Source organism: Zalophus californianus, chromosome 3 (genome assembly GCF_009762305.2).
Source record: "Zalophus californianus isolate mZalCal1 chromosome 3, mZalCal1.pri.v2, whole genome shotgun sequence".
In the NCBI taxonomy this organism is placed as follows: Eukaryota; Metazoa; Chordata; class Mammalia; order Carnivora; family Otariidae; genus Zalophus; species Zalophus californianus.
The window spans coordinates 105,364,086-105,391,407 of NC_045597.1; the positions used below are offsets into that span (position 1 = coordinate 105,364,086).

General features: G+C 34.3%; 1 protein-coding gene across 3 annotated transcripts in view; it reads left to right on the forward strand.

Annotated features, from left to right (window-relative positions):
* The window catches only part of SPOPL (speckle type BTB/POZ protein like), a 62,453-nt gene that overhangs the window by 22,352 nt on the left and 12,779 nt on the right, over positions 1–27,322 (forward strand). Inside the window, exons 2-9 of one of the 3 annotated variants that reach the window (XM_027589494.2) lie at positions 9,383–9,473; positions 14,782–14,918; positions 15,104–15,225; positions 15,471–15,622; positions 17,534–17,661; positions 22,848–23,025; positions 23,106–23,161; positions 24,549–24,671. In XM_027589494.2, the coding sequence (XP_027445295.1) occupies positions 14,841–14,918; positions 15,104–15,225; positions 15,471–15,622; positions 17,534–17,661; positions 22,848–23,025; positions 23,106–23,161; positions 24,549–24,671 (837 nt within the window). In that variant the 5' untranslated portion in view covers positions 9,383–9,473; positions 14,782–14,840. Of the gene's footprint in view, positions 1–9,382; positions 9,474–14,781; positions 14,919–15,103; positions 15,226–15,470; positions 15,623–17,533; positions 17,662–22,847; positions 23,026–23,105; positions 23,162–24,548; positions 24,672–27,322 lie in introns of those variants that run through there. The other 2 variants (XM_027589495.2, XM_035726663.1) reach the window with 2 other exon arrangements.

A 27,322-nucleotide genomic window follows, 5' to 3' on the forward strand; every position in this document is an offset into this window, starting at 1 on the left:
AGGTTGGGGACTCCCACCTTCCCCTTCCCACACATGTCAAAATAAGGAGGGCTTTATTTCATGTGGTAGAGTATTTAATTTGTTAGAAGTTTTCTCTTCTCCCTGTCACATTCCTAAGGTCTCTTATTATATTCAGAGTTAGTCCAATCTGGGTCCTGTTTGTCTCTCAAACACTGATACTCTTAAAAGGAATGTATCCAGACAGATGGCCAACTTCCCTTAGGGAGCAGTTCTTGGGCTTTCGCATGATGGTAAAAGCCACAACTGCCAGGCTTCAGAAAGGGGAGGGTCCCAGCTGTCTCAGCTAGCCTAAATACTGTTTCTAAAATAATTAACCTTATGATTGCCACTTGGCCTTTTCCTGCTTTTTGTATTTGATGAAAGGTTGGTTCTTCTTTGGGCCTCTTTGAAAGAACTGTGGATACTTCTACTATCTTGGGTTGTGGTTTTTCTTCTTTAATTTCTCCATAATTTGTTCCCATCTAATTGATGTCTTTGCTAATTTATTCCCATTTATGTGCCTTGAATTTTTCAAAATTTCTGATCCATCATTATTACCCTTATTTTCTAGCCCTGTTAGTGTCTTTATTCTTTTGTAAAAAACTTGTCATCTCATTGATAATATTGGAAAATAGAAGACAGATAATTGTGCTCACTTCTCTGCCTATAACCACGTTCTGTTTTCAAAGTTCCATCCTAGGTGCAGTATTTGATCTAGGTATTTAGAAACTGGAAAATTGATAGAAGGCTCTATATCTTTCACTTGAGTTTGGAAGAGGGAATGAATCTCCTTTGTTCTGGGTTTTGTTTTGTTTTTTAAGTATTTTTATTCATTTATTTTTGCAAGAGAAAGAATGAGTGGAGGGGATGGGAGGCAGAGAGAGAAGCAGGCTCCCTGTTGAGCAGGGACCCTGTTGCAGGACTCGATCCCAGGACCCGGGATCATGATCTGAGCCGAAGGCAGACGCTTAACCTACTGAGCCACCCAGGCACCCAATGTTCTGGGTTTTTTAAACCAGGCTTAAAATTACTTGAAAAAACATAACTTACAAAAACTGACACACAATATGAAAGAGAAAATCTTAAGCAGTCCTATTTTTATGAAAAGTGAATTGCATTATTAAAAACACTCCCACAATGAAAACTTACACAGATGCCTTCACTGTATAAGCTCTTCCGCAGAATAGGAGACAAAAACAAACTTCACAGTGTGTTTGATGAAACCAGTGTTAATTTTTATACCAAAACCTGTCAAGCACATTATAAGAAAGGAAGATAAGGAAAATCTCTCCTAACACAGATGTAAGACCCCTAAATAAACTAACAGCAAATCAAACCTAGCACTGCATAAAAAGTATACAACTTCATGACCAGTGGGGTTTTATTTGAGGAATGGAAGGGTGATAAACATTAGAATCTATTAATGTAATCATCCTGTTAACAGAGGAAAAATAAATCACCTTGATAAATGTAGAAAAAGTGATAAAATTCAATACCCATTCAGAACAAAAAACTCTTTACAACTAGGAATAAAAAAAAAACTTCCTTAATTTTACAAGTGTCTTAAAACATACACCTACACCCCTACAGTAAGAGTTCCCACTGAGATAAGGGACCACTATCAGTGCTTTCATTCAACACTGTACTGGAATTCTAGCCTTAAGGCAAGAAAAATAAAAGCTTTTAAGAATTAGAAAAGAAAATGATCATCATTCATAGATAACATGGTTGTATACAAAGTAATGAAATCAACAAGCAGTTTTGTCCATGCTGTTGCACACAAGGTCAACATACAAAAATCCATTTTATTTCTATAGGTTAGCAACAAATCAGAAAATAAAAATGTTAAAAGATGCCATTTATAGCATAATTTAAAAACCCACTTCTAGAAATAATATATAATTAAGGATGCTCACAATCTCTACACAGAAAACTACAAAATGCTATAAGAGAGTAAAGATAAGTATCATACCCTGAATGCAATTTCAGTGACCTGAAATTTGTTTGCAAGGCTTTCTTTATCATGCAATAATATGGTTAGTTTTGGTAAATGTTACCTGTGTAGTTGAGACAAATTTTTATTCTTTTGCTATTGGGTATTGTGTTCTCTCTCTGTATATGTATGTATACATGTCATTAAGGATGTTCTTTCATTTGTTGAGGGAATTAAAGTCTCCTGTGATTTTTAGAAGCAATCCTATTGCATACAGACATATTTAGAATTATGTTCTTGTGTGGCTCAGTGGGTTGAGCATTCAATTCTTGGTTTCCAGCTCAGGTTTTGATCTCAGGGTCTTAAGATTGAGCTGCATCGGTTTTGTACTCAGGGCAGAGTCTGCTTGGAATTCTTTCCCTCTTCCTCATTCCCCCTCTACGCTTCCCCCCATGCCCATGCATGTTCTCTCTCAAATCTTTAAAAAAAAAAAAAAAAAAGAATTACGTTCTTGTGAATGACCTTTTTTTCTCTTTTTATTACTTTCCTTTTTATCTTTCCTAATGCTTCTTGCTTTAAAAGTCTGTTTTATCTGATCCTAGTGTAGCTGTACCTGCTTTGTTTTGGATAGGATTTGTAAAGTATGCATTTTTCCATCCTTTTAAACCTTTCTTACCCTTATATTTATGTCTTCTGCAAACAACAAGTGGTGGCATTTTTTCTTTCCTCCTATAGCTTCCCATCATGTTAACACCATATTAAGCCCCATATTAAAATCAGTTAAATGTAAAAGCTTTGTTATTATTGAATAGAACAACACATTAAATTAAAACACTGGTATAATATACTGTTAACTAACTGTAGACTTGAATCAGGTTTTTGCCAGTATTCCCACTACTGTCTTTTTACCATTCCAAGATCTGACATTGCACTTAGTATTTATGTCTTTGAGTATGTTTATTTAATCCAGTCTGATAATTGACATAGATAACATATTTATATATAAATGTGTTATTTATATCATTATCTACCATCTTACTATTTCATTTTTATATTTTTTTCTTTTTTTGTTATATATTTTTTAAAGACTTATTTATTTTTAGAGAGAGAGAGAGAGAGAATGAGTGCATGTGCACACGAGTTGGAGGGGCAGAGGGAGAGGGAGAGAGAATCTCAAGCAGACTCTATGCTGAGCAGAGCCCGATGAGGGAGGGAAGGGCTTGACTCTGGGTTCCATCTTACAATGTTGAGATCACAACCTGAGCTGAAACCAAGACTCTGAGACATAAACCCACTGCGCCAGCCAGGCCCCCTTGTTTATCATATTTTTAGTTAAGCTATGTCACTTCTCTTTTAGTGGTTACCTTAATGATTACAGTATGCTTCATTGAATTATTACAGCTAATACCAGTACCTATGCTTACCATTTCCCCAAGAATGTTAGAACCTTAGAACACTTTTTATTCCATTTATCCTGATGTCTTTTACATTATTGTTGTCTTGCATTTTATTTGTACATATATTTAAGTTCTAAAAGACATTAGTTACTGTTTTGTTGACCAGTTTTGGAAAATTCTCAGTTATCTTTTCAAATATTGCTGATCCACTCACACATATATTAGACTTTCACTGTGTCTCATATTTGTCCTAGCTGTTTTTGTATTTTCCATAATTTTGTGTGTGTTTCAGTGCAACTATCTTTTATTGCTTTTTAAAAAAGTTTTCTAGTCCTATTTTTTGCTGTTTAGTCTGCTGTTAAACTTACATATTAAATTGTTAATTTCAGTTATTTTCCAGTTCTAGAACTTCCACCTGACTGTTTCTTAAGGAATTAGAGAAAAACTCTATTTTCATCTACTTTCTCCATCTTTCAGCCTACCTTCCCAGGCCTTCCAAATGAGAACGTGATGTTCTTATTCAGGTCCCTTTCTCTGGCAGATCCTGGACTCTAGTCCTTAGGTCCTCAGCAGTATGAAATATCTGAAATTTGTTATGCTTTTTGGAGGCTTTTTTCTTGGCTTCCTGCTCCATGCAAGGTCAGCATTTGGCAGAAATCTTAAAGGGTGCTTTTCATCAGGGTCTTAACCCCTCAGGTATCCTATTTTTATCTCCCACCCCACGAGGGGAACAAAATCTTTATTTCTGTCACTTGGCAGCAGCCCCTGGGCTGAACAAAGCCTGGATTCTCACTCTGCATTTTAGCTAGACTGAGCAGCAGATAACGGTTAGAGAAAAATGTAGCTAGAATCTATCAGCTTACCTTTAGATTATTCCCTCTTCTCTGGAATTTTGGGATCCCCTGTCCTGATTGCCTGAGCAGCCCTAGATAGATGCCTTTAAACAGATATTTTATTTTTATTTCAAATTTTCTACTTAACAGCAGAACTTAAGTTGCCTGCCAGGTACTCCATTATGCTCAAAACAGAAGACCCTGTGTTAGCCTTTAAATACTTTTTATATACATTAATTATTTGTTTTGGTTAATACCACCCTTACCACCACTGCCCTTACCACCACTTATCCTCAAATGTCACTTGTGAAGTTTTCATTATTATATGTGTATTCTAGTATTCAATTTGTGCAAAGTGTAAGCAAGCACACACCCACCCACATACAATTTCATTTTACAAACCAAGGAAAATGAGAAAGGAAATAAATTTAAATATCCCTTTAATAGAGAAAGGAAAGGCCCAATGTCTGTAAGATTACAGAATCCATGACAAAACAATGATACAAGCTGGTCTCAACATAGAACACTTGCTATTAAAATCTGTGCTGTAGTTTGTGGTCTTCCTATATCATTTATTTGCTTCCTCCAGAATCCAGCTCAGGGACATTTTCAGGATATCCTTCTTGTCCTGAAAGTGTTCATTATTACCGTGTATATTCCTCTATCACATTATCTCTTGAAAGTATGCTACCATGTATCTCTCTGTCCTACAATATTATAATCTTCTCCAGAGTAGAGACTATATGTTATTTATCTTTGTAGTTAAAGGTCCATTATAGGGCGCCTGGGTGGCTCAGATGGTTAAGCGTCTGCCTTCGGCTCAGGTCATGATCCCAGGGTCCTGGGATCGAGTCCCGCATCAGGCTCCCTGCTCCTTGGGAGCCTGCTTCTCCCTCTGCCTCTCTCTCTCTCTCTCTCTCTCTCTCTGTCTCTCATGAATAAATAAATAAAATCTTTAAAAAAAAAAATAAATAAAAAAATAAAGGTCCATTATAGTGCATGATATATCTAAGCATATAATAAATACTTATTGTACTCCCATGAAGTCATCATATGCTTAATTCAAAGATATTTAAGAAATTTATGATACATGTATTATTATTTTATCGTTTTTATAAACATTTACTAGTCTAGTTATTCTTCCTAATAACAGTTTTAGCAAAACTGTTGAACATGATATATTAAGTTACATATTAACTCATCTCTTTTCATTTTGTAATCATAGACATCATGTATATAAAATGCTTTGGAAATTTCAGGCTATTTTCAGTTACAACTTCATGATGCAGTTCAGAAAACTTTAAGCATAAATATGGTAGTATTTCACAGCTGAAGAGTGATTTACTTTTTTTAGTTGAAGAATTAATAAAAATGCTTCCTATATGTGCATATATCGTTTTCAATAAATTTGGGAAGTTTTCAGTCATTCTTCAAATCTTTTTTCTGCTTTTTGTCTCTTTTCTCCTTTTTTATGTCATTGTGCTTAATAGTGTCCTACATTTCTGAGTCTCTTCATCTTTCTTCATTCTTTTATCTTTACATTGTATAATCTTTATTGATTTCTTAGCAAATTTAATAATTCTTCTCCAAGTTCATATCTGCTGTATGTGAACATAGCCCCTTATGTAAAATTTTAATTTTAGTTATAGTATTTTTCAACTCCAGAATTTCCTTTTGTGTATATATATATAACTTTTGACTCTTGATGTTCTCTATTTAATCAGTTTCCTTTAGTTCTTGTCTGTTAAATTCAACATCTTGCAATCACAGTTTCTTTTATCTCCTTTTTTCCTGTTATATGAGCCATAGTCTCTTACTTTTTAGCATGTCTCATAATTTTTGTTAAAAACTGGACTTTTTATATAATGTAGAAATGCTTGAAACTTGTTTTTCCCTTCTAGTACATGCTACTGTATCTTGCTTGTTTGTTTATTTAGTGACTGGCTGGGTTATTTTAGTGGAGTCTGCATTCCTCTTCTTCTACCCCCGCATCCCCTTACACACACACACACACACACACACACACACACACACAGAGTCAACCTTCGGATGTTACACACACATACACACACACACTAAACCTTCGGATGTTACACACACACACTCAACCTTCAGATGTTACACACACACACACACACACACACACACAGCCTTCGAATGTTTCACCTGATGGGCACAACCTTGAGTTTTCCTACAATTACAATTACTCTGGGATGACAGTAGTGTCAGTGGTTTGGGCAGGACTCTCTTAGACTATCTCTTCCTGACTACATATAACTGTTAAGGTCCCCTAATCTAGTGCTAATTACGCTCTTTTTCAGCAGTCCCTCAGGCATTAATTGCTCCACAGATTAAACTAATCAAATTTGAGTTCCTTTGGAGGGATAGTTTTTTAAATCAGTGCTTAAGGTTTCTTCTGACTCCAAGCAGGTTACTTCTACCTGTCTCCCCTTTTTGTTCTCTCTGGCAAACCAGCCAGCCAACCAACCTGTGGTTTAATCTTCATGTCCAGTGATTTCTCCAGTCTCCTCTCAGTTGCCTTTTACCAGGGCCTCCACTGTTTTTCAGAGCACCTTTGTCCATTCCCTTGCAAATGAAGTCAGTATTTCTCAGGGAAGAGATTTGGTGCTATATGTTTTATGGCTCCCTTCATCCCACAGGCAGTATCTCCAGATGAGGTCTCGAGTATTTAGGGGGGACAGTGATGCATTTCTTTCCCAGTTATATCTCTGCTCTAGGATCTGAGCAGTTCGTGGAATGGAGAGAAGGGAGGGGAATGGTACACTCATGTCTACTTGGGTTGGCTCTCCCAGTGTGATTTTCACCTTAGCAGCTGGAACAGGGTCATTCAGGGCCCCAGCCCCATTATGTGAAGGTTAAAGCCTACATCCTATCAGTTGTGGGTTGTATGGAAGAAGAGAGCCCCCCCTCCACACACACACATACTTCTTGGCGTTTACCTAGTACCCTACCTTCAGCAATAGGTAGCTGGAGGCAGGATGAGAAATGTTGATATCCTGACCTTCCCAGTAAGATAGACCCTTGAGCCCACCAGGGAACGAGGGAGCCCTGTGCTCTTGGCTTATCAGTCCGGAGTGGAGTTTACACTTTCCTGAGCTAACACTAAGGGGGCCAGGTAGGTCCTGGTACAAACGTCATACTCTCACTTTTCTTACAGTCACTAGTAGATTTTTCTTGAGCACATCTTTCTTCATTTTCCCCTTGTCCGCAGGACCATCTCTAGGGACTACAACAAAGGTTGTAGTTTTATAATTTTCACTGGAGAGCACATCTGTGGAGTTCCTCAAGCTGTCATGCTTCAGAGTTTTTTGTTTTTGTTTCGGGGTTTGTTTTTTTGTTTTGTTTTTTGATTAATGATTCAGTCTCTTTACTGATTACAGGTCTTTTCTGATTTTCTGTTTTTGAGTCAGTCTTCATTTGTATTTTGTTTATAGGAATGTGTCCATTTCCTCTAGGTTATCTAATTTGTTGGTATGTAAGTAATTCATAGCATTCTCTTACCCTTTTCATTTCTGTCAGGTTGGTAGTAATGTCCTTACTTTTGTTTCTGATTTTAGTCATTTGAGTCTTCTCTCTTTTTTCTTAGTCAGGTCTGGCGAAAGGTTTGTCAGTTTTGTTGATTTTTTTCAATATTCTTTATTTCATTTTTTTCTTCCCTCTAATTTTTGATATTTTCTCCACTCTGTAAGCTTTCAGCTTAGTGCTTTCTTCTATTTCTAGATCTTTAAGGTTTAAAATTAGATTATTGATTTGAGATTTTTCTTTTTTTATTGTAGGTGTTTAAAGCTATACATTTCCCTCTGAATGTATCCTTCATTGTATCCTATAAATTTTGGTATGTTGTATTCTCATTTTCTTTTGTCTGAAAGAGAATACTCTTTTCTAATGTTTCTTGTGATATTTCTTTTTTGCCTATTGGTTGTTTAAGAATGTGTTCTTTAATTGCCACATATTTGTGAATTTTTCAGTTTTCCTCTTACTGATTTCTAGTTTCATTCCATTGCAATTAGAAAAGATACCTTTGTATGATTTTAGTCTTTTAAAACTTATTAGAGACTTATTTTATGTCCTAGCATATGGTATAAATGGAGATGTTCCATGTGCACTTGAAAAGAATGTATATTCTGCTGTTGATAGGTGGATGTCTGTTAGTTTTAGTTGTTTTACAGTGCTGTTCAAGTTCTCTATTTTTGTGTTGATGTTCTTCCTGGTTGTTCTGTGCATTATTGGAAGTCAGTTATTGATATCTTCAACTATTATTGCAGAATTGTGTATTTCTCCCATTCTATTAGTTTTTGCTTAATATAGTTTGGAGCCTGTTGTTTGGTTCATATATGTTTATAGTTGTTTTGTCTTAATCCTTTTATCAATATGTAATGTTCTTCTCTGTCTTGTAACAATTTTGACTGATGTCTATTTTGGTTATTTATATGAAGTATCTTTTTCCATCTTTTCAATTTCAACTTATTTTTGACTTCCATAAATACATGGAAACCACTTCTAACCTTGTAGCCAATGCTCTCTGTAGGACATGCCGTAGGCAGGCTATTTAGAACTCTGCCTTAGTCTTCGCTTTTCTACATGGTACCCGAAGGTCAGCCAGAGTTGATAGCTTAGGGTATTCTCTCATATTTGGCAAGCATGTGTTTGGCCCCAGGTATGCACATGGCCTTCTAGTTTCCTCAGAGTACACAGGAACTTTTCTTTATTTCTCATTCATACATTTATTTATTTAATTTATTTTAAGAGAGAGAGACAGAGCATGAGCAGGAGGGGCAGAGGGATAGGAAGAGAGTCTCAGGCAGACTCCGTACTGAGCATGGAGCCCAATGTGGGGCTCAGTCTCACGACCATGAGATCACAATCTGAGCCAAAACCAAGAGTCAGGATGCTTAACCGACTGGGCCACCCAGGCGCCCCATGTGGGAACTTTTCAAAGCCTTTTGCCCCCAAGTATCTTTCTTAGCTTTTTCTTCCCAGGCTTTCCTGAGTATTGGTTGTTAATTCTTAACCCTTGTTCCAGGCAGCTGCAGCTAATACATTTGCCTTTAAATGCTTTTGACAAATGCTGCCACCCAGAATACTGCTTCTATCTTCTGGAAGCTCCAAGGCATGTGAAATAAAGGCAGGCTCTTGAGCTGATCCTTCAGGGAGTTATAGACTAGAGAAAGCACACAACCACAATTCTTTTTGATTAGGTCTGTAGAGCTCCCTCTGGTACTAGCAACGTGGACCAGAAATGTGAGCTGATGTCTTCATTGCTGCTGCTGAACTGGGGAAGGGGCCATGGTAAGTATGTTTGTTAAAACGTACTCCCTGAAATTTTAGCAGCTGCATTCTTCATGAAGCATTCCCCTGATTGTTTTCATTTGATTCCAGAGTTCCAAAAAAGTTTTTCCCAGCTTATTCTTTGCTTTTGTGAAGGGATGGAGTTTTGGAGTTCCCCACTTTGCCATTTTTGGTGACATCTGTGTACATATATTATCTGTGAGTTTCTATCTATATAGTTTAGAGATTCATAAGTGGATAATAAGAATGTGAAGAAATTCATCAGTATGATGACAAATTCAGGATACAGATAACTTCTCATAGGGAGAGGAGATTTGATGCTGGGAGGGCACACAAGGATAGTGGGAAGATGGTTGACATTTTCTGAATATTTGAAATTCTTTATAATTTATGAAGTTATGTGTATATCTATGACATACTTTTTTTTTTAAAGATTTTATTTTATTTATTTGACAGAGAGCGAGAGAGGGAATACAAGCAGGGGGAATGGTTGAGGGAGAAGCAGGCTTCCGCAGAGCAGGGAGCACGATGCGGGGCTCCATCCCAGGACCCTGGGATCATGACCTGAGCCGAAGGCAGACGCTTAATGACTGAGCCACCCAGGCGCCCCAACATATACATTTGAACACTAATTTGGCACTCAAACATTTTGTTAAAATAGAAAATTACATGCTTATTTCAATAACAAGAGTCTTGTTTTCCTTTAATAAGTAAAACTAGGAAACACTACTTAAAATTTTTAAAAGCATATGTAGAATATGGAAGAAACCTTTATTTATTTCTTAATATGTGCTGATTGATTATCTTGTATTATTCTCTAGGTCTTATTTTAGTTTTGCTCTCTCTTTCTGCAAGCTTTTCTGTAAGAACAAGATTAGGAAGTCCTGAATGTCCTGGATGTAGTTGATAGTCTGCTGTTCTTTTTTTTTTTTTTTGAAGAGAGAGAGAAAAAAAAAAGAATACTGGAAACAGCATTGAAATGGAACTTGGGAGTTCTTTTTCTTCTAATATTTATCTAACAGTATAAACTTGGGCAGTTTATTTCTCTAGCCATCTCTCTCTTCTTGGTCCTCATCTATAAAATGAGAGTTGGGCCAGTTAGGTATGGGCTGTTTCAGCTCTGTAATATCAGAAAGAGCAGCTGATTCCATGGAAAGAGTATATAGAGACTTCGGAGCCCGTTAAATTTGTCATCTCTTTTTTTTTTATTTTTTTAATAATTGTTTATTGTTATGTTAATCACCATACATTACATCATTAGTTTTTGATGTAGTGTTCCATGATTCATTGTTTGTGCACAACACCCAGTGCTCCACACAGAACGTGCTCTCTTCAATACCCATCACCAGGCTAACCCATCCCCCCACCCCCTCCCCTCTAGAACCCTCAGTTTGTCTTTCAGAGTCCATCGTCTCTCATGGTTAGTCTCCCCCTCTGACTTACTCCCCTTCATTCTTCCCCTCCTGCTATCTTCTTCTTTTTTTTTTTCTTAACATATATTGCATTATTTGTTTCAGAAGTACAGATCTGTGATTCATCAGTCTTGTACAATTCACAGCGCTCACCATAGCACAAAGCCCGTTAAATTTGTGTTCAACCATTTTCTGGTTATCTACAGTCTAAACTTTCTAACCTGTCTGATCATTTTCTCATGGTTAAGATGGGATTATTACCACACATTTCATAGATTTGTTGAAGAATAACAAGGTATGTAATGTCTTGTAAGTGCTCACCAGCATTCTCCATACCCCCATTCCGTAAGTGCGTCATTTGCAAGAGTAGTTAGAAAAAAAAAAATCTTAGTTCGCTTTATATATGAATTATGTTGTGAATTACACTTGAGGAGGGTAGTAGCTCTTGTGGAGGCATTAAAGAACTTTCTGTTCTTTACTCTTCTGGTTTTTTAAACTTTTTAATGTATTTTATTAATGTTAAATTAGTTGATATCTTACAGAAATTTAAATATTAGGAAGATTAACATTAACGTTTTCTTTGACTAAACATCTCTCAATCTCTACTACTTAGAAAGTAATACATGCACATACACACATACATGTTTTTTGTGGGTTCATATGGTATCCAAATAACTGTATTTTCTACTTTTAAAAATAATGACTTAAGGGATGCCTGGGTGGCTCACATGGTTGGGCGTCTGCCTTCAGCTCAGGTCATGATCCCGGGGTCCTAGGATCGAGCCCTGCATCGGGCTCCCTGCTCAGTAGGGAGCCTGCTTCTTCCTCTCCCTCTGTCTGCCACTCCCCCTGCTTGTGCTCTCTATCTCTCTGACAAATAAATAAATAAAATCTTTAAAAAAATGACTTAAATTTCTTTATTAATATAAAGAAAATTAGAAAATCTCACCACCCAGATATAGCCACTATTAATATTTAGGTGTGTATCTTACCAGTGTTGACATGCAGTGCCAAAGTGCAGCTCAGTGATCTTTGTGCCAGTCTGGTTTTTTTCATGCATCTGTACTTCTGTTGACTCTCTATGCTATTTATATTTATGTAAGTGAGATCCTTTTATATATGTATACTCATATATGTATATATAGAAGTATAAAATTATATATTAAATATATTACATTAAAATTATATATACCCACACACAACAGATCTTGAATACTTTCCCTGTCATTAAGAAAATTTAATACTGGGGCGCCTGGGTGGCTCAGTTGGTTAAGCGACTGCCTTCGGCTCAGGTCATGATCCTGGAGTCCTGGGATCGAGTCCCACATCGGGCTCCCTGCTCAGCAGGGAGTCTGCCTCTCCCTCTGACCGTCTTCCCTCTCATGCTCTCTATCTCTCATTCTCTCTCTCAAATAAATAAATAAAATCTTTAAAAAAAAATTTAATACTGCTGATGGTTGTATAGTTCTACATGTGTATCACAAAAACATACTGTATTTATACTTAAGTATGTTTTTCCACAGTTGTAATACTTTTCCCAGAATAAATATCTAGGCTGAATCTGGTAAAGAATTTCTTTTGATACTAATTGTAAAATTGTTTTATGGGAAAGGCTAACAGGGGCACCTGGGTGGCTCAGTCATTGAAGCTGCTGCCTCTTTGGTTCAAGTGATGATTCTGGGGTCCTGGGATCGAGCCCTGGCATCAGTCTCCCTCTCTCCCTGCTTGTGCGCTCTCCTCGCTCATGCATGCTCTCTCTCATAAATAAATAAAATCTTTAAAAAAATTTAAAAAAGACTTACCAGTAATGTCTGCCTCTCTGCAGTTTTGTTGGCTATACGGAGATTGATTTAAAATAATCTTTGACCATACTATAGGTAAAAAATTTTATGTGTTCTTTTTGTATTTCATTGATTACAAATGAGGTTAATTTTTTTCTTTTCATGTGAATTGCTTGTATATCTCGCTGTTTTTCTGAATGTTTTTTGAAATCAGTCTTAGTTGCCAGAAATGATATAAATTGTTCTCATGGCCATCAAATGCCATAGGTATTCTCATACTTGTAATAAAATTAGTAGCTTTTTTATTAGCATTATTTCCTTCTCTTTTGTCAGGAATTTCACCATAAAAAATGAGAAGGGAGATTATTAAAACAACTTTATAATTTACATTCCCACTAGAAATGTATGAGAGTGCCTATCCTTATACTGTCAGTCTTTTGGATTGTTGTTGCCAGTCTAATAGGTTAAAAAATGGCTTCTTAATTTTCTTTTAATTTGTATTTCTCCAATAAGTAAATTTCTTTTTCTATAAATTATTTCTATTCATTACTTTTTCTAATTTTCAGGAATTTCTTACATACTAGGGAAATTAACCCCTCATGTGATGTAATGCAGTGCAAATACTTTTCTTGGTTTGTGTTTTTGAAATTGTTCATGATGGTTTGTCAGCTTACTTTAGAGCAACTGGCAAAGTATTAATTAGGATAGGGCCCTTTCACATATTTCTAACAGGTAACTGATAATCATTGCTCTTTTAGTACATTTATTAATTGAATTTACTTAAGAGAAATATCCAGTTCATATTTCTGCTCATATTTCCACTCCCGGCCCAGTAGACAACAGTGGTAGTTTTATCAGTCTGGGCCTAGGCAGGAAAACAGCAGCTTTGCTGCCAGATCAGGTGGATCTGTGCATCTTTCTGATAGCTTTCTTCCATCTTTGTTTTCTTGTTTCATACTGTGGTTTCATTGTTTGTAGACACAGAACAAATATTTTCTTACGAATTTTGGATGATGTGCCTGTGTTTGAAAGTAATCTTGAAACACCCCCACCCACACCCCTGCAAACTACACTACTTATGTCCTCTTGAGTTTCGCTTTTCTTTTATAGACTTTCCACGTTGCAAAGTACCATCCTTTAGTCACTAATGTTCTGGCAAGATTATGTTGAATTAATTATGTGTCCAAATGAATGTAGTAAAAGAACAGCTAACTAGGAGGAAATTTTATAATAAGTACATATTATCTGGTAGGGGGCACTCTGATAGAGACAAAAATCTTCAGTGGAGATCTGTTTATCTGAGATAGAGGTAGACTTCTGTGGAAATCTTTGTCGTTCTTCACATAAAATATTGCTTGTTAGTTGCCACTCTGTTTTGACCAAAACTTGGACAGATGAGTGACTAATATTTGTAGTTTTCAGGGTTGTTCTAACTTTGCAACCCTTTTGATTTTTGTGAATATATCAGAAGATAAAGGAAGGTGAATCAGATATTAGTTGACCCTTGAATAACATGGGTTTGAACTGTGTAGGTCCACTTATACGCAGATTTTTTTCAATCAATATTGTACAGTAAATGTATTTTCTTTATGATTTTCTTAATAACTTTTTCTCTAGCTTTACTATAAGAATACAGTATAAAACACATATATAAAATATGTGTTACTCAGCTGTCATGTTATCACTAAGGCTTCTGGTCAATAGTAGGCTATTAGTAGTTAAGTTTCTAGGGAGTCAAAAATTATATGTGGATTTTTGACTGCCTGGAGGTTCAGTGCTCCTAACCCCCACCTTATTCAAGGCACAATGACAATTGTCAGTAAGCGTCCATGTTATTTTGTGACTTTATGTTTATACTCTTACTATTAAAATATATTTTTTGGTTTGTGCTATTTTGATAAGTATACCTTTATAAAATAATAGCTGTAACATTAAGTTTGTTTAGATTTTAAGTGTTACATGTCACAAAGGATTATGATTTCTTTTTTTAATTATTGAAATAATGAAACCCTTGCATGTTCCCTCATAATCAAATTTGGAAAACTAATTTTTATTTGCTCCCTCTTGATTCAGTCTGGCTTTTTGATCAGTAAATGAAACTTCTTTTCTTTGTAGTAAAGTATTCATCTGTGTGGCATATTGCATAAATCTTGGAAGACTGCAGTAAAGTGGCAATGTCTCGGGAACCCAGCCCACCTCTCCCTGGAGATATGTCTACTGGTCCTATAGCAGAAAGCTGGTGTTATACACAGGTACATGCTGTTAAAAATGCCTTACTCTATGTTATTTACAAATTTTAGAGTATTTTGAAAATATCGTAAAGCATTGTGTTATAATTATTCCAGGTGTTAGAAAAGTGGGTCACAGGATTTTTAACATGTGACAAGTTAAAAGCAAAAGAGTCATCATTGTAAAAGTGGTTTTCTGAATCTCTTAGGTTAAAGTAGTAAAATTTTCCTACATGTGGACCATTAATAACTTCAGTTTTTGTCGAGAGGAAATGGGTGAAGTGTTAAAAAGTTCAACATTCTCATCTAGCCCCAGTGACAAAATGAAATGGTAAGATTTTTGTTTTGAGTTTTTGTTTTTGATATAATCTTCAGCTACTTTATGGTTTTGTTATTGATTCTTAATGGGTTGTATTAGATTTATAATTTCCTAATAGTATTGAGAATTATAAAGAACTGGAGATATTGATAGGAGTGCTATTTGTGATATTTAATGACTTAATTTCAGTATTGCCTCTCTCTTTTGAATGTTTTAAGTTTTATATTCCTCCATATGAGCCTGTTGTTTTATTTTAGGTGCCTGAGGGTAAATCCAAAGGGATTAGATGATGAAAGTAAAGACTACTTGTCCTTATATTTGCTTTTAGTCAGCTGCCCAAAAAGTGAAGTTCGAGCAAAATTCAAATTTTCCCTTCTAAACGCTAAAAGGGAAGAAACAAAGGCAATGGGTAAGTGATTTGAAGTAAAGAAGTCTCTGAGTAACTACATGTTAACTTATGTACTTTTACCTAAAAAAGGATATATTTTTTCCCCATTGAAATCTGATTAACCTCAAACATGCAGTGTGGCCATTGTTTAATTTTAAATGCTGGTCTCGAGTTATGGTTGTTTTAATAAATCTTAGACTTCATAAGACATGTAAAATTTGTTAAAAATAATATTAAAATTTTACTTTTTCATGTCCTAAAACAATATTTACTTGTCACTTAGAAAAATAGTTGCTTTTAGGGCAAGGTGCCTGGTTCAGTTCCTGGCAAATATAATTGGTGTTCAGGAAATAGTTCTCCCTTGCTGTTTTTCCAGATAATAAAATTTGAGGAACAATGTGAAAAGAGATTGAGGAACAATGTGAAAAGAGATTGAATGTTCTGGTATTCTATCACTAGAATTTTTTTGAGCAGTGGACTGAACACTGACCAAAAGGAAATCAGTTTTCCTTAGTCTCAGGGCCTATTAAATTCATTTCAAAGTTTCACATATATAGCCCTCTGAAACCATGTGGCCTAGAGCTTCATAATAGAAGAGCATTGTAGGAAATGTACAGTGTGCATAGTAGGAAAATATGTCATAAATTACCACATTAAATTTTAAGTGATTTCCAGAAGTGAATCACAGAATCAAGTAACGTCATTATATAAAAAAAAAAAAAAAACTTCCTCCAGATAAAGTTTTAAATAATTACTTTTATTGCCTAAGTAATACATTGTTTTATATATATTTTCCTCATGTCTGACATTTATAGTAGTGGAGTGTCTTGGTTTAGGCTGCTGTAACAAAGTACCATAGACCGGATTGCTTATAAACAACAGACATTGGCTTCTCACAGATCTGAAGGCAGAAAGTCCAAGATTAGAGTGCCAGCATGGTCGAGTTCTGGTGAAGGCCTTCTTCTGGGTTGGAGACTGCTGACTTCTCACTGTCTTCACATGGCTGATTGAGCTCTAGGGAGCTTTGTGAAGGTCTCCACCCTCATGAACTCATCTAGTTCTAATCACTGACCTCTTAATACCATCCTTTTGGGGGATATGATCTCAACAAAAGAATTTTGGGGAGATACAAACATTCAGTCCATAATGTGGAATCTTTCAATTAGGTTTATTACTGGTTTTTCACCTCCAGTTAATACTTTGTATAACAGATTGTAAATACTTTCTGTTGAGGATCTTGTTTATTTTATAATACGCAGTTCTACAGTATGCTAGGCATTTGAAACATTTGCTTCAGACTTTATTGTTTTTTATAAATTATACTAAAATCATCTTTTAGACTTTATGAAAGTTGTTTCTAGGGGTGAGGGGATTATGTCCAAAGGTCTAGGAGTGATAAGAGACTTTAGTGTTTTTTGTTTTGTTTGTTTTACCAATTGATGGATTTTTCTCTAGTTCATTAAAACTTAAATTAGTGGGATAGATGCCCCAGGAAAGTTAAAGGATGCCTTGGAGATTTTGAGCATCCATTTTTAGAGGGAGAAGCAAGAAATGAGGGGTATGTTTCTAATCAGATTTTGATGAGGAGGAATATGCGTATGCCAATGTATTTTGTTCCTCCTTCATTATTCAAGGGCCTGCATTGTTAGAGAGATCTCTTCCTTCTCCAGGAGATTTGATACAGCTTTTCTTCTACTTAGAGATCCAGAAATCTGAAAGTGAGCTCATTGATGGTGGCCAAAATTTGAATACTGCTGTGAAACAATCTTGTCCTATGTGATGTAACTTTTAAGACATTTCATTTATGAATACATATATCTATAATTCTTATAACGGATGTATTGGCCAAGTTTTATTTTTGCATATTCATTTAACTGTGTTATCAATTAGATGATTTTTTTTTATTTAAACTTCTATTCTGTTTTCCACCAGAAAGCCAAAGAGCATATCGATTTGTACAAGGGAAAGACTGGGGTTTTAAAAAATTCATTCGAAGGGATTTTTTGCTTGATGAAGCTAATGGTCTTTTACCAGACGACAAGCTTACATTATTTTGTGAGGTGGGTATATTTTTTATTTTGAGGAACTCCGAAGTTATATTTCATGGTAAAGCAAAAATATAAAGTAGAACAATATTGGGCATACTTTATTTTAATTGGGTATATTTTTAAAATTCAGTAATTGGTATAATTGATAAGGTTTCATTTGTAAATGTTTTTACCAGTAAGACTAGATTGTTTTAGAAATCAATGTAGTAAGAAGCCCATCCTGAAAAATATGTCATGTCTATAGCTGTAAATTATATATGGTAGTTATACTATCAAATACTAAATTCTTCTTCCTCCTAGGAAGACTATAGATGTGTATATCTTTATATGAAAATTTGTAAGTATCTTCTTCATTCTGAATAATTGTAACATAGATGTTCATTATTTTTCGTCATATTCAGGTTGACCATATTAAACATGATTAGTATTGTATCAGTTTGAATACATACATAATGAAAGTTCCTGAAGAGATTGGGAAGCTTTTTGTTTATTCAGACAGTTGGATTCATTTAATTAAATAGATGTTAGCATTATATGAAATAGCATCCTAAATTTTTAAGATTTGCCCATGTCTGTTCACAAACTTGTGAGGTATATTTATTTGTATAAAATGTCATATTTTAATAGTAACCAGCATAGCCCCTGTAATAATTTACACTTATGATTTGTCTTAATTTGAGCCTAGAATTTGCTTTTGTCATTGTCATCATTACATAGTTTTATCTATACAAATAGTTGAGATTCCTCTTTGGAGTGAATTCAAGGATTATATTATGTTACCAATACAGTTTATAGAGAATATACATCAGTAACATAGTTTCATCAAAATGTTTAAGGTAGTTGATAATTTTCATAGGAAAACAAATTGAAAGTTTATGATCAAGTAAACTCAATGTTAAATATATTTTAGTAAGCTATTATAGACCAGTGAGTGTCTTGGAAGCATGGTAACTTACCTTAACTGCTACTAAATTAGCTTTAATCTCTTTGTAGAAAATATGTAGAATTTCTTGGCAACATTATAAACTAATTGTATGTTTTTATGCTGTCAGAAAAATAATTGAAACGTGGCTCTAGAGACTACATAATGCAAATATAGTGCATCTTATTTTCACTTAGACAAGTTAAATGAACTGTAGGATGAATTTATGAATATAATTATTTGGTTGGTAAAGCACATACCACAAGTGTCTTCAGCAGAGTTTATCATTAAATAATTTGTAAAACAAATACTAAAACATTTGTTGCCAATAGACATATATTCAGAGTAGTATTTTAAATAAATACAGGTATTATTTAAAAATTTTAACATCCTTAATGTAGATTCTTCCAGAATTTTAGCAGTTATCTTAAATTCCAACATGTTAATTTTTTTAAATCATATAATCTTTGAATTTAAAGGACCTTAAAAAGCTATGTAATCCAGTTTCAAAAATTTACTGCAGTTAAGTCTTTATGTAAATAAACTAAGAAAATATATATTTTTTTAGAATTAAAATCGTGTTTACAGATATTTTCCTAAGCATATTATATTGGAACCTAGTCAACCAAGAAATTCAGAATGAAGGCTGAAATTAAGATCTTTTTTCAATATATACTTTTGAAGTATGTTTTTTTATCCACATGCTAGTGACCTCCTAAAAATATAACCCACCATGACTTACATTTTAAGTTGGCATTGATCAGATTCAGTTTTGGATACGTGTAATATGTACCTTTTTACTGATGTAGAGACTTATACCCTGGGCGCACTGTATTTAGCATCAGTGGGCAAAAAGTACTTTGAACAAACATTCCTCATGCCCTCCACCATTTCTTCTATACCTCTCATTGATGCCCTTCCTTCTACAGCACCTCCAGCACTGCTTGCAGAAGAGGAGGAAGCATTGCACTGCCCTACCTAAAGAACTGCCTCCTCCCCCTCCCCTGCAAGTGGTGCTGTAGACAGGTAAGGCAGTTGGGTGCTACCCTTTTTCTGCAAGACCTAACTTCATCTTGCAAGTTCCACTATGAATCAAGTAGCCAGAGGTAGATATTTCTAGGAGTGTAAAGAGCTCTGCCCCTTCTCTCCCTCCCAAAGTGATGCAGAAGACAGGATGAGGAATACATTTGAAAAATAGAAAACTGTTTAGATTAGTTCATCTTTTTAAATCCAGTAGATTTTTAGTCTCATAGTCTGTAGACCCATACTATTCCATGCTTGCAGAAGATTATGCATATACAGATAGAATATATGTTATGTATTGAGTTTTTCATAAAGTTAATTCATCTAGAAGGATAAACCATTTTTCCCATCCTATTTTTTTGTTGCTAAGATATCACTTCTGTTTTAAAATACTTGTGATAATGGATGGAAGTTAGGTTTTATTCTTTGAAAAGCCCTTTTATGGCAAAATGAAAAGTTGACAGCCCTGTTTCTGTCACCCAAATTTTTAAGAAGGATGCCTATCTAGGACAGTCAAAAAGTCTAAGATCCACTATTTTAAAGGTGTGAAATTGGACCATGGAAAGTTTCTGACTGTGGAGCCACTATGACGGATAAGGTTAGGTAGTTGATTAAGAGTGGCAAAATTTGTACTATGATGAACCGTTATAAATTCCTAGTTTTTAAAAACAGTTTGGAGAATTGAGATTTTTTTAAAACTGGAAACAGTAGTCACCTCAGTTCACACTATGGGAGACCCAGATTTCTAGGGTAGTCACAGTTGACTAGAATTTAGTCTAAATTATATTCTCACGATTAAGCTAAAACCAGATTTGAAGAAGAGTTTTCAAATGTGTTTGAGGTTTTGTTTTGCAGCATTTGTCAATTTTGAATATTGTAACTTTGCCTTTTTATTTTGAAAGAACAACAATTCAACCATAGGAAAGAATCTCAGACTTTTTTCTGAATTTTTTACTCTAGGTTCCATTCAGTAAGAATGTTCATTACCTGTATTTGAATATGTGCTAGAGAAAACTAAAATGTTACCAGTTTCTTAAATATAGGTATCCAGAAAATCAGATTTTGTTCTGTATTAATTGTTAATTAGATCATTAATTTTTGCTGCATAAATAGTCCCTTGAATATACCTTGAAGTATGAAATGTTAATTAAGTCTTAGTTAAAATTTGTGGTCACCATGATAATACTATGTAGATGTATGTTAATAATACAATTTCTTCTGAATTATGATTACATATACAAAATAAAAATATAATATCATCAGTAGCTATGCCTGATAAAAATGGCTTTATTTTTTGATCATTTTATTTCTTCTGTCACCTGATTTTGGCCAAATGTTTATGTTTAATGTATTATTTTGTGTTACAATAATAGATAATAAATAGAATTTAAAAAATCCTTTCCTAAAATTAAATATGTTATCACATTTTTATGACTTGACTGCATACTTTATGCAAGTAATTGAACTGATCCACTTCCTAGTGTCTAGAAATTTTTAAGACCAGTGCTTGATAGGAAGAAATAAATATTGTCTATATGATAAAAAAGTGATCTCTAACTAAATCCTGAGTATCAACACCAGCATTTTTAAAGTATCATTAAGTTATAATGGGTAGCGTAACAGGGTAATTAGGTAAGGATTAGTGAATTTTTTCTTTTTTGTAGTCATTTTAGAAACAATTTGGATAATTAAAAAATTAGTAGAATAGAGAACCTTTATTGCTGGATTTTATTTATTTATTTATTTATGTACACAATGTCTTGGCTTCTATATGTAGAAAATTATCTCACAGTATTATTGCAATAAATCCTTTTTGAACCATAGTTGCATTAAAGTAGTACTAATGTTTTTAAAAGATATCCAAAGAAGTATTTGTGTAGTACAAAGAATGGTTTAAAAAAAAAGAATCTGAGAGTTATAGTCTCTAGTCTTCCTTTGATACTGATTGCCAGTGTGATTGACACATTAGTTACCTTTTTTGATCTTCCTTTGAAATCTTTTTATAAAATAAGGTGATTGGATTAGATGATTTCTATGATATATATGATGCCAAATACTTAATAATGCAAGTTGAAAAAACAAAATGGCTAATAAAAATATCCTCAGAAAAATAAAGCTTTTCTTTAGAAGTATCCATTTATTCCCATGTGATACGTGTTTATATACATCAGGATGAAGGAGAACTTCCCGAGATTTAATATTCTTGAGATGTTTTATACTGGACCATTATTATACATTCTGTGTTAGCTAACAAATGACCACAAAACTTAGAAGCTTAAAACAGTAGATAACTAACACATAGTACTAATGCACTAATGGTTCATTTACTCTGAAATACTTGTGTTTTTTTGAAATATTTGCTTTAATAATTGAGTAGTATTTTCTTCAACTTATTAAATGTAATATGAAATTTCTAATATTAGTAACATACTTTTTCTTAAAGGTGGTGCTTACGACTCAATCGTGTTTTAAGATTTTATTCAGTATATAGTCCTCTTCAATGAGAGAAAATCCATATTATATTGAAATCTTTATAAAAGCATTGTTTTAATCATACTTTTATTATTTCATAGATAAACAAAAAGTCTACAAATTGAACTAAATTGTATTATTACTGTTGATTATTATAAAAGATTTCCATGAATTTTAATGAGTACGATTGGTTTTGTGGGAATTCTTACACTTTACAACTTAAATCAATATTACTAGATATTTAAATAAATTTTACTAGTGTCAAAACATGTAGAGATCACACCTACAATACTTCCCAAATTACATATCATAGACTGTAATTTTATAACCTTTTTTAATACTATAAAAAGTCCTTATGAGTGTGATACCATGTTTATTACATGTGTAATAATTTTTAAATGTTGATAGGTCTTTGGTGTAAGTGAGAATAAAAATTAAAGGAATTTCTTCCTTCACCTCACAGAAATGTCTCCTGCTTCAGTTTGACATCATCTTATGACTTATTTTCCTGAGAAATAGTTTTTGTGATTACTTTAATAACCAAGCATTCCAACCAATCGATAAGCCATTTATTTACATAAAATGTCACTTGAAAATCAATATTTTCTATATTCTCTCCTTTAAATTATATCCTTAAATTTAGTTTCCAGTATTAACATTTTTGATCAGGAGTACTTTGAATTGTCCAAATGATTTTAATGATAAGAAATTTAAGTACAGACTTAATAACTACTGATACTAATTTGTAAAAATGTTTTTCTTGCTGTCCCTTTTTTATTAGGTGAGTGTGGTCCAAGATTCAGTAAATATATCAGGACATACTAATACAAATACTTTGAAGGTGCCTGAATGTCGACTAGCAGAAGATTTAGGTAATCTCTGGGAAAACACAAGATTTACAGATTGCAGTTTTTTTGTGAGAGGACAAGAATTTAAAGCTCATAAATCTGTACTTGCAGGTACTTTCAACTTTTGGGTAATATTGTACATTTTTCCCATAAATCTATGCATTAAATAATGATGCGTAATCTTGTTACAGCTCGATCCCCAGTTTTTAATGCAATGTTTGAACACGAAATGGAAGAAAGCAAAAAGGTAAACATGGTTTAAAGGCTAATATTTAATTTGTGCTAATGTAGAATAGTGAAATGTATATTTTGAAAGTAATGGTGCATGTTACATTATGCATTATGCATTGTTACATTATGTTTTTAGAAACAGAAGGATAGGAAAAAAATGTGTTCTGTAGTAGAACAATAGATGTAGCCTAATGTGGGTGAATATTCCAAATAATAGCTATTTTGTTGTCCATCTGGTGGCAAACTAAGTGGGTAGTTTTTATCCAGAAGAGTGGTTCTGGTCCATAGCTACTTGAGAGTTTCCTGGTTAAGATGTTTATTCCTCTTTTCTAGACTATGCGTTGATTTTGGAATTCTGCATTCTTTTTACCACTAAAATAAGATATTTATTAGATGTTTAAAAAACGATATAAATTACATCAATGTTGTTATATATTTAATCAATATATTATATCTTTGGTTTTCCCAAATGTTTCTCCTTCACCTGTCATCTTGAAATATAGTCAGATTAAAGATCAGAGATTGATTCTTTGCTGGTTGCATTACATGTGAGCCTTCATGCTCTAACTGGGTAACTCCAAAGTTTATTTATGTGGCTCTCCTTCATTCTTTCTGTAGAACTAAAGGCTGCAGCAAATAGCTGCTTTCTTTCCTTGGGTTGTTGTTCTGCCAGGTACTATGATTAGCCTTCTGATCACTTCCACATGAGGAGACATGAATAATGTCAAATGTTATTGTCAGCAAAGGGTCAGAAAAGTTTGGTATTGTTTAGTGTTAGATGTTTAAGCTTCATTGATCCCGAGAGAAACCAAATACGAAGTTGTAGGAGTAAAAAAGGAATTACTACTCATTGGACTCAAGTGTGTTTTGAGCAAAGAGGTAATTTGCCAGTAGATAGTATGACATGTCATTTTTGCAAAAGGAGAGTTCCAAGGTAGTGGGCTGTGGAATTACTTGACATACCTGACCCAACTTTTGCTTAAAGCTGGGAATAGTACCATTGGTTGTGGGGTCTTAGGCATTGTACTATGACCTTGGAATTCAACAAAGAAAATGTTAATAGCTGTCTTCTTCTAAGATAGAGGTTAAGAACTGAATACGTGTATTTTGTTTGGCCTAAAGGCTTTCGTTTGTTTTTGTTTTACTCTTTATAATTGAGAAGTTGAGGTTTTATATACCTACATGGTAGTGCTTGACTGGGTATACTTGTCCTGTTAGACTTGCCTGCTTCACTTTGCCTGCTTAGCTTACTGAAGATTTACTTACCTCCATTTTAAAGTAGAGTTTAAAATAGAGCACTTGGGTGCAGATTTAGTTAAATTATTATCCAAGTTTCACTTTGGTTCATTTGTGCGTGTGTATGTTCTTTGAGTATAACTTTTTTATGTTGTTTTCAATATCAGAATCGAGTGGAAATAAATGATGTAGACCCTGAGGTTTTTAAAGAAATGATGAGATTCATTTACACAGGAAAAGCACCAAACCTTGACAAAATGGCTGACAACTTGTTGGCAGCTGCAGACAAAGTAAGTAATTAGGTCTTAAAAAGCTGAAAAATTTCCTCAAGCTTATTGTATCTAGAAAGCTGTCATCAAATGAAAACCCCAAATAACTTAAAATATTGAAGAATTAATTTGTACTATTTATAGATGGCTCTTGAGCTTATTATGAAATAGCATACAGTGAAGATATGGAAATGAGATTTAATCAATAAGGCATAAAAATATCTGGAACTAGTTAGAACATATAAAATAAAATAATAAAATAAAAAAGAAGAAAATATTGGATTTTTTTCTAACTTAATTCCCTGTATTCAGAGATTTATTTTTTAACAAGATAGCATAGAAAAGAGAAAAAATTGTTAATTTTATGATGTTCTTTTATAACGGTGATTTCTTTTTTAAAAAAAATGCATGTATTTATTTGAGAGAGAGAGAGAGCACACGCACCCATGAACAGGGGTGGGGAAGGGGCAGAGAGAGGGGGAGAAACAGACTCCCCGCTGAGCAGGGAGCCCAACATGAGGCTTGATCTCAGGACCCTGAGATCATGACCTGAGCCGAAGTCAGATGCCCAAACAATTGAGCCACCCAGGTGCCCCTATAATGGTGATTTCTTAAAGTTTGAGAAACAATGCAAAAATACCAGAAAATCTCAAAGCCAGTAGTTCTCAATCCTGTAAGCATATTTGGAGGTTTTTCTGAAAAGTATTGATGTTCATGCCACTTAGGTCCATGCATATAATATGTAAGTTTATGCATATGCCTATGTGTGTGAATATGTGCATGTATATATACATATATATACATACACAACACACATACTACACACAGAGAGGGAAAGAGAGTGTGATATTGTACTTTTTTTAAAGATTTTATTTATTTGACAGCACAAACTGGGGGAACGGCAGAGGGAGAGGGAGAAGCAGGCTCCCTGCTGAACAGGGAGCCCAATGTGGGACTCGATCCCAGGACCCTGGGATCATGACCCAAGCTGAAGGCAGACGCTTAACCAACTAAGCCACCCAGGCACCCCAATATTGTACTTGTTTTGTAAAATATTACCAGTGGGGCCATTACCAGGCCAAGTGTATATAGAATCTGTTTTTTTTTCCCACCAAGTTGTTATTTAAATTCCGATTAGTTAGCATACAGTGTAATATTAGTTTCAGGTGTACAGTATAATGATTCAACAATTCCATACATCACCTGGTGCTCATCACAAGTGCCCTCCTTTATTCCCATCACCTATTTAACCCATCCCCCCACCCACTTCCCTTCTGGTAGCCATCAGTTTGTTCTGATTTGCCTGTTTTTTTTTCTTTGTTCATTTGTTTTCTTTCTTAAATGCACATATAAGTGAAATCATATGGTATTTGTCTTTTTCACTTAACATAGTATTCTCTAGCCTCATCCGTGTCATTGCAAATGGCAAGATTTCATTCTTTTTTTGGCTGAGTAAAATTCCATTCTCTCTCTCTTTCTATTTTATATATCTATATATATCTATATATATAATATCAATCACAACTTCATTACCCATTCATCCGTCGATGGACACTTGGGCTATTTTCTTAATTTGACTATTATAGATAATGCTGCTATAAACATCAAGGTGCATATATCCCTTTGAGTCAGTATTTTTGTATTTTCTATTTTTAACTTTTTGAGGGGATTCCATACTGTTTGCCAAAGTGGCTGCACCAGTTTGTATTCCCACCAGCAGTGTAAGAGGGTTCCCCTTTCTCCACATCCTCACCAACACCTCTTGTTTCTTATGTTGTTGATTTTAGCTATTCTGACAGATGTGAGGTGGTATCTCATTGTAGTTTTGATTTGCATTTCCCTGATGATCAGTGATGTTGAACATCTTTTCATGTGTCTGTTGGCCATCCATATGTCATCTTTGGGAAAATGTCTGTTCATGACTTTTACCCATTTTTATTGGATTATTTGGTTTTGGGGTGTTGAGTTTTATAAGTTCTTCATATATTTTGGATTTTAACCCCTTACTGGATATATCATTTGCAGGTATCTTTTCCCATTCTGTAGGTTACCTTTAGTTTTGTGGATTATTTCATTTGCTGTGCAGAAGCTTTTTATTTTGATGAAGTCCCAATGCTTTTGCTTTTGTTTCCCTTGTGTTAGGAGACATATGCAGAAGGAAGTTGCTACGGCCGATGTCAAAGAGGTTACTGCCTGTGTTCTCTTCTAGGATTTTTGTGGTTTCAGATCTCACATTTAGGTCTTTCATTTTGAATTTATTTTTGTGTATGGTATAAGTAAGTGGTCCAGTTTCATTCTTTTGCATGTTGCTGTCAAGTTTTCCCAGCACCGTTTGTTGAAGAGGCAGTCTTTTTCCCATTGGATATTCTTTCCTGCTTTGTTGAAGATTAATTGACATATAGTTCTATGTTCATTTCTGGGTTTCTATTCTGTTCCATTGATCTCTGTGTCTGTTTTTGTGCCAGTACCATACTGCTTTGATTATTACAGCTTTGTAATTCAACTTGAAGTCCAGAATTTTGATGCCTCCAGCTTTGCTTTTCTGTTCCAAGATTGCTTTGGCTGTTCAGGGTCTTTTGTAGTTCTATATAAGTTTTATGATTGATTGTTCTAGCTCTGTGAAAAATTCTCTTTATATTTTGATAGGGATTGCATTAAATGTGTAGATTGCT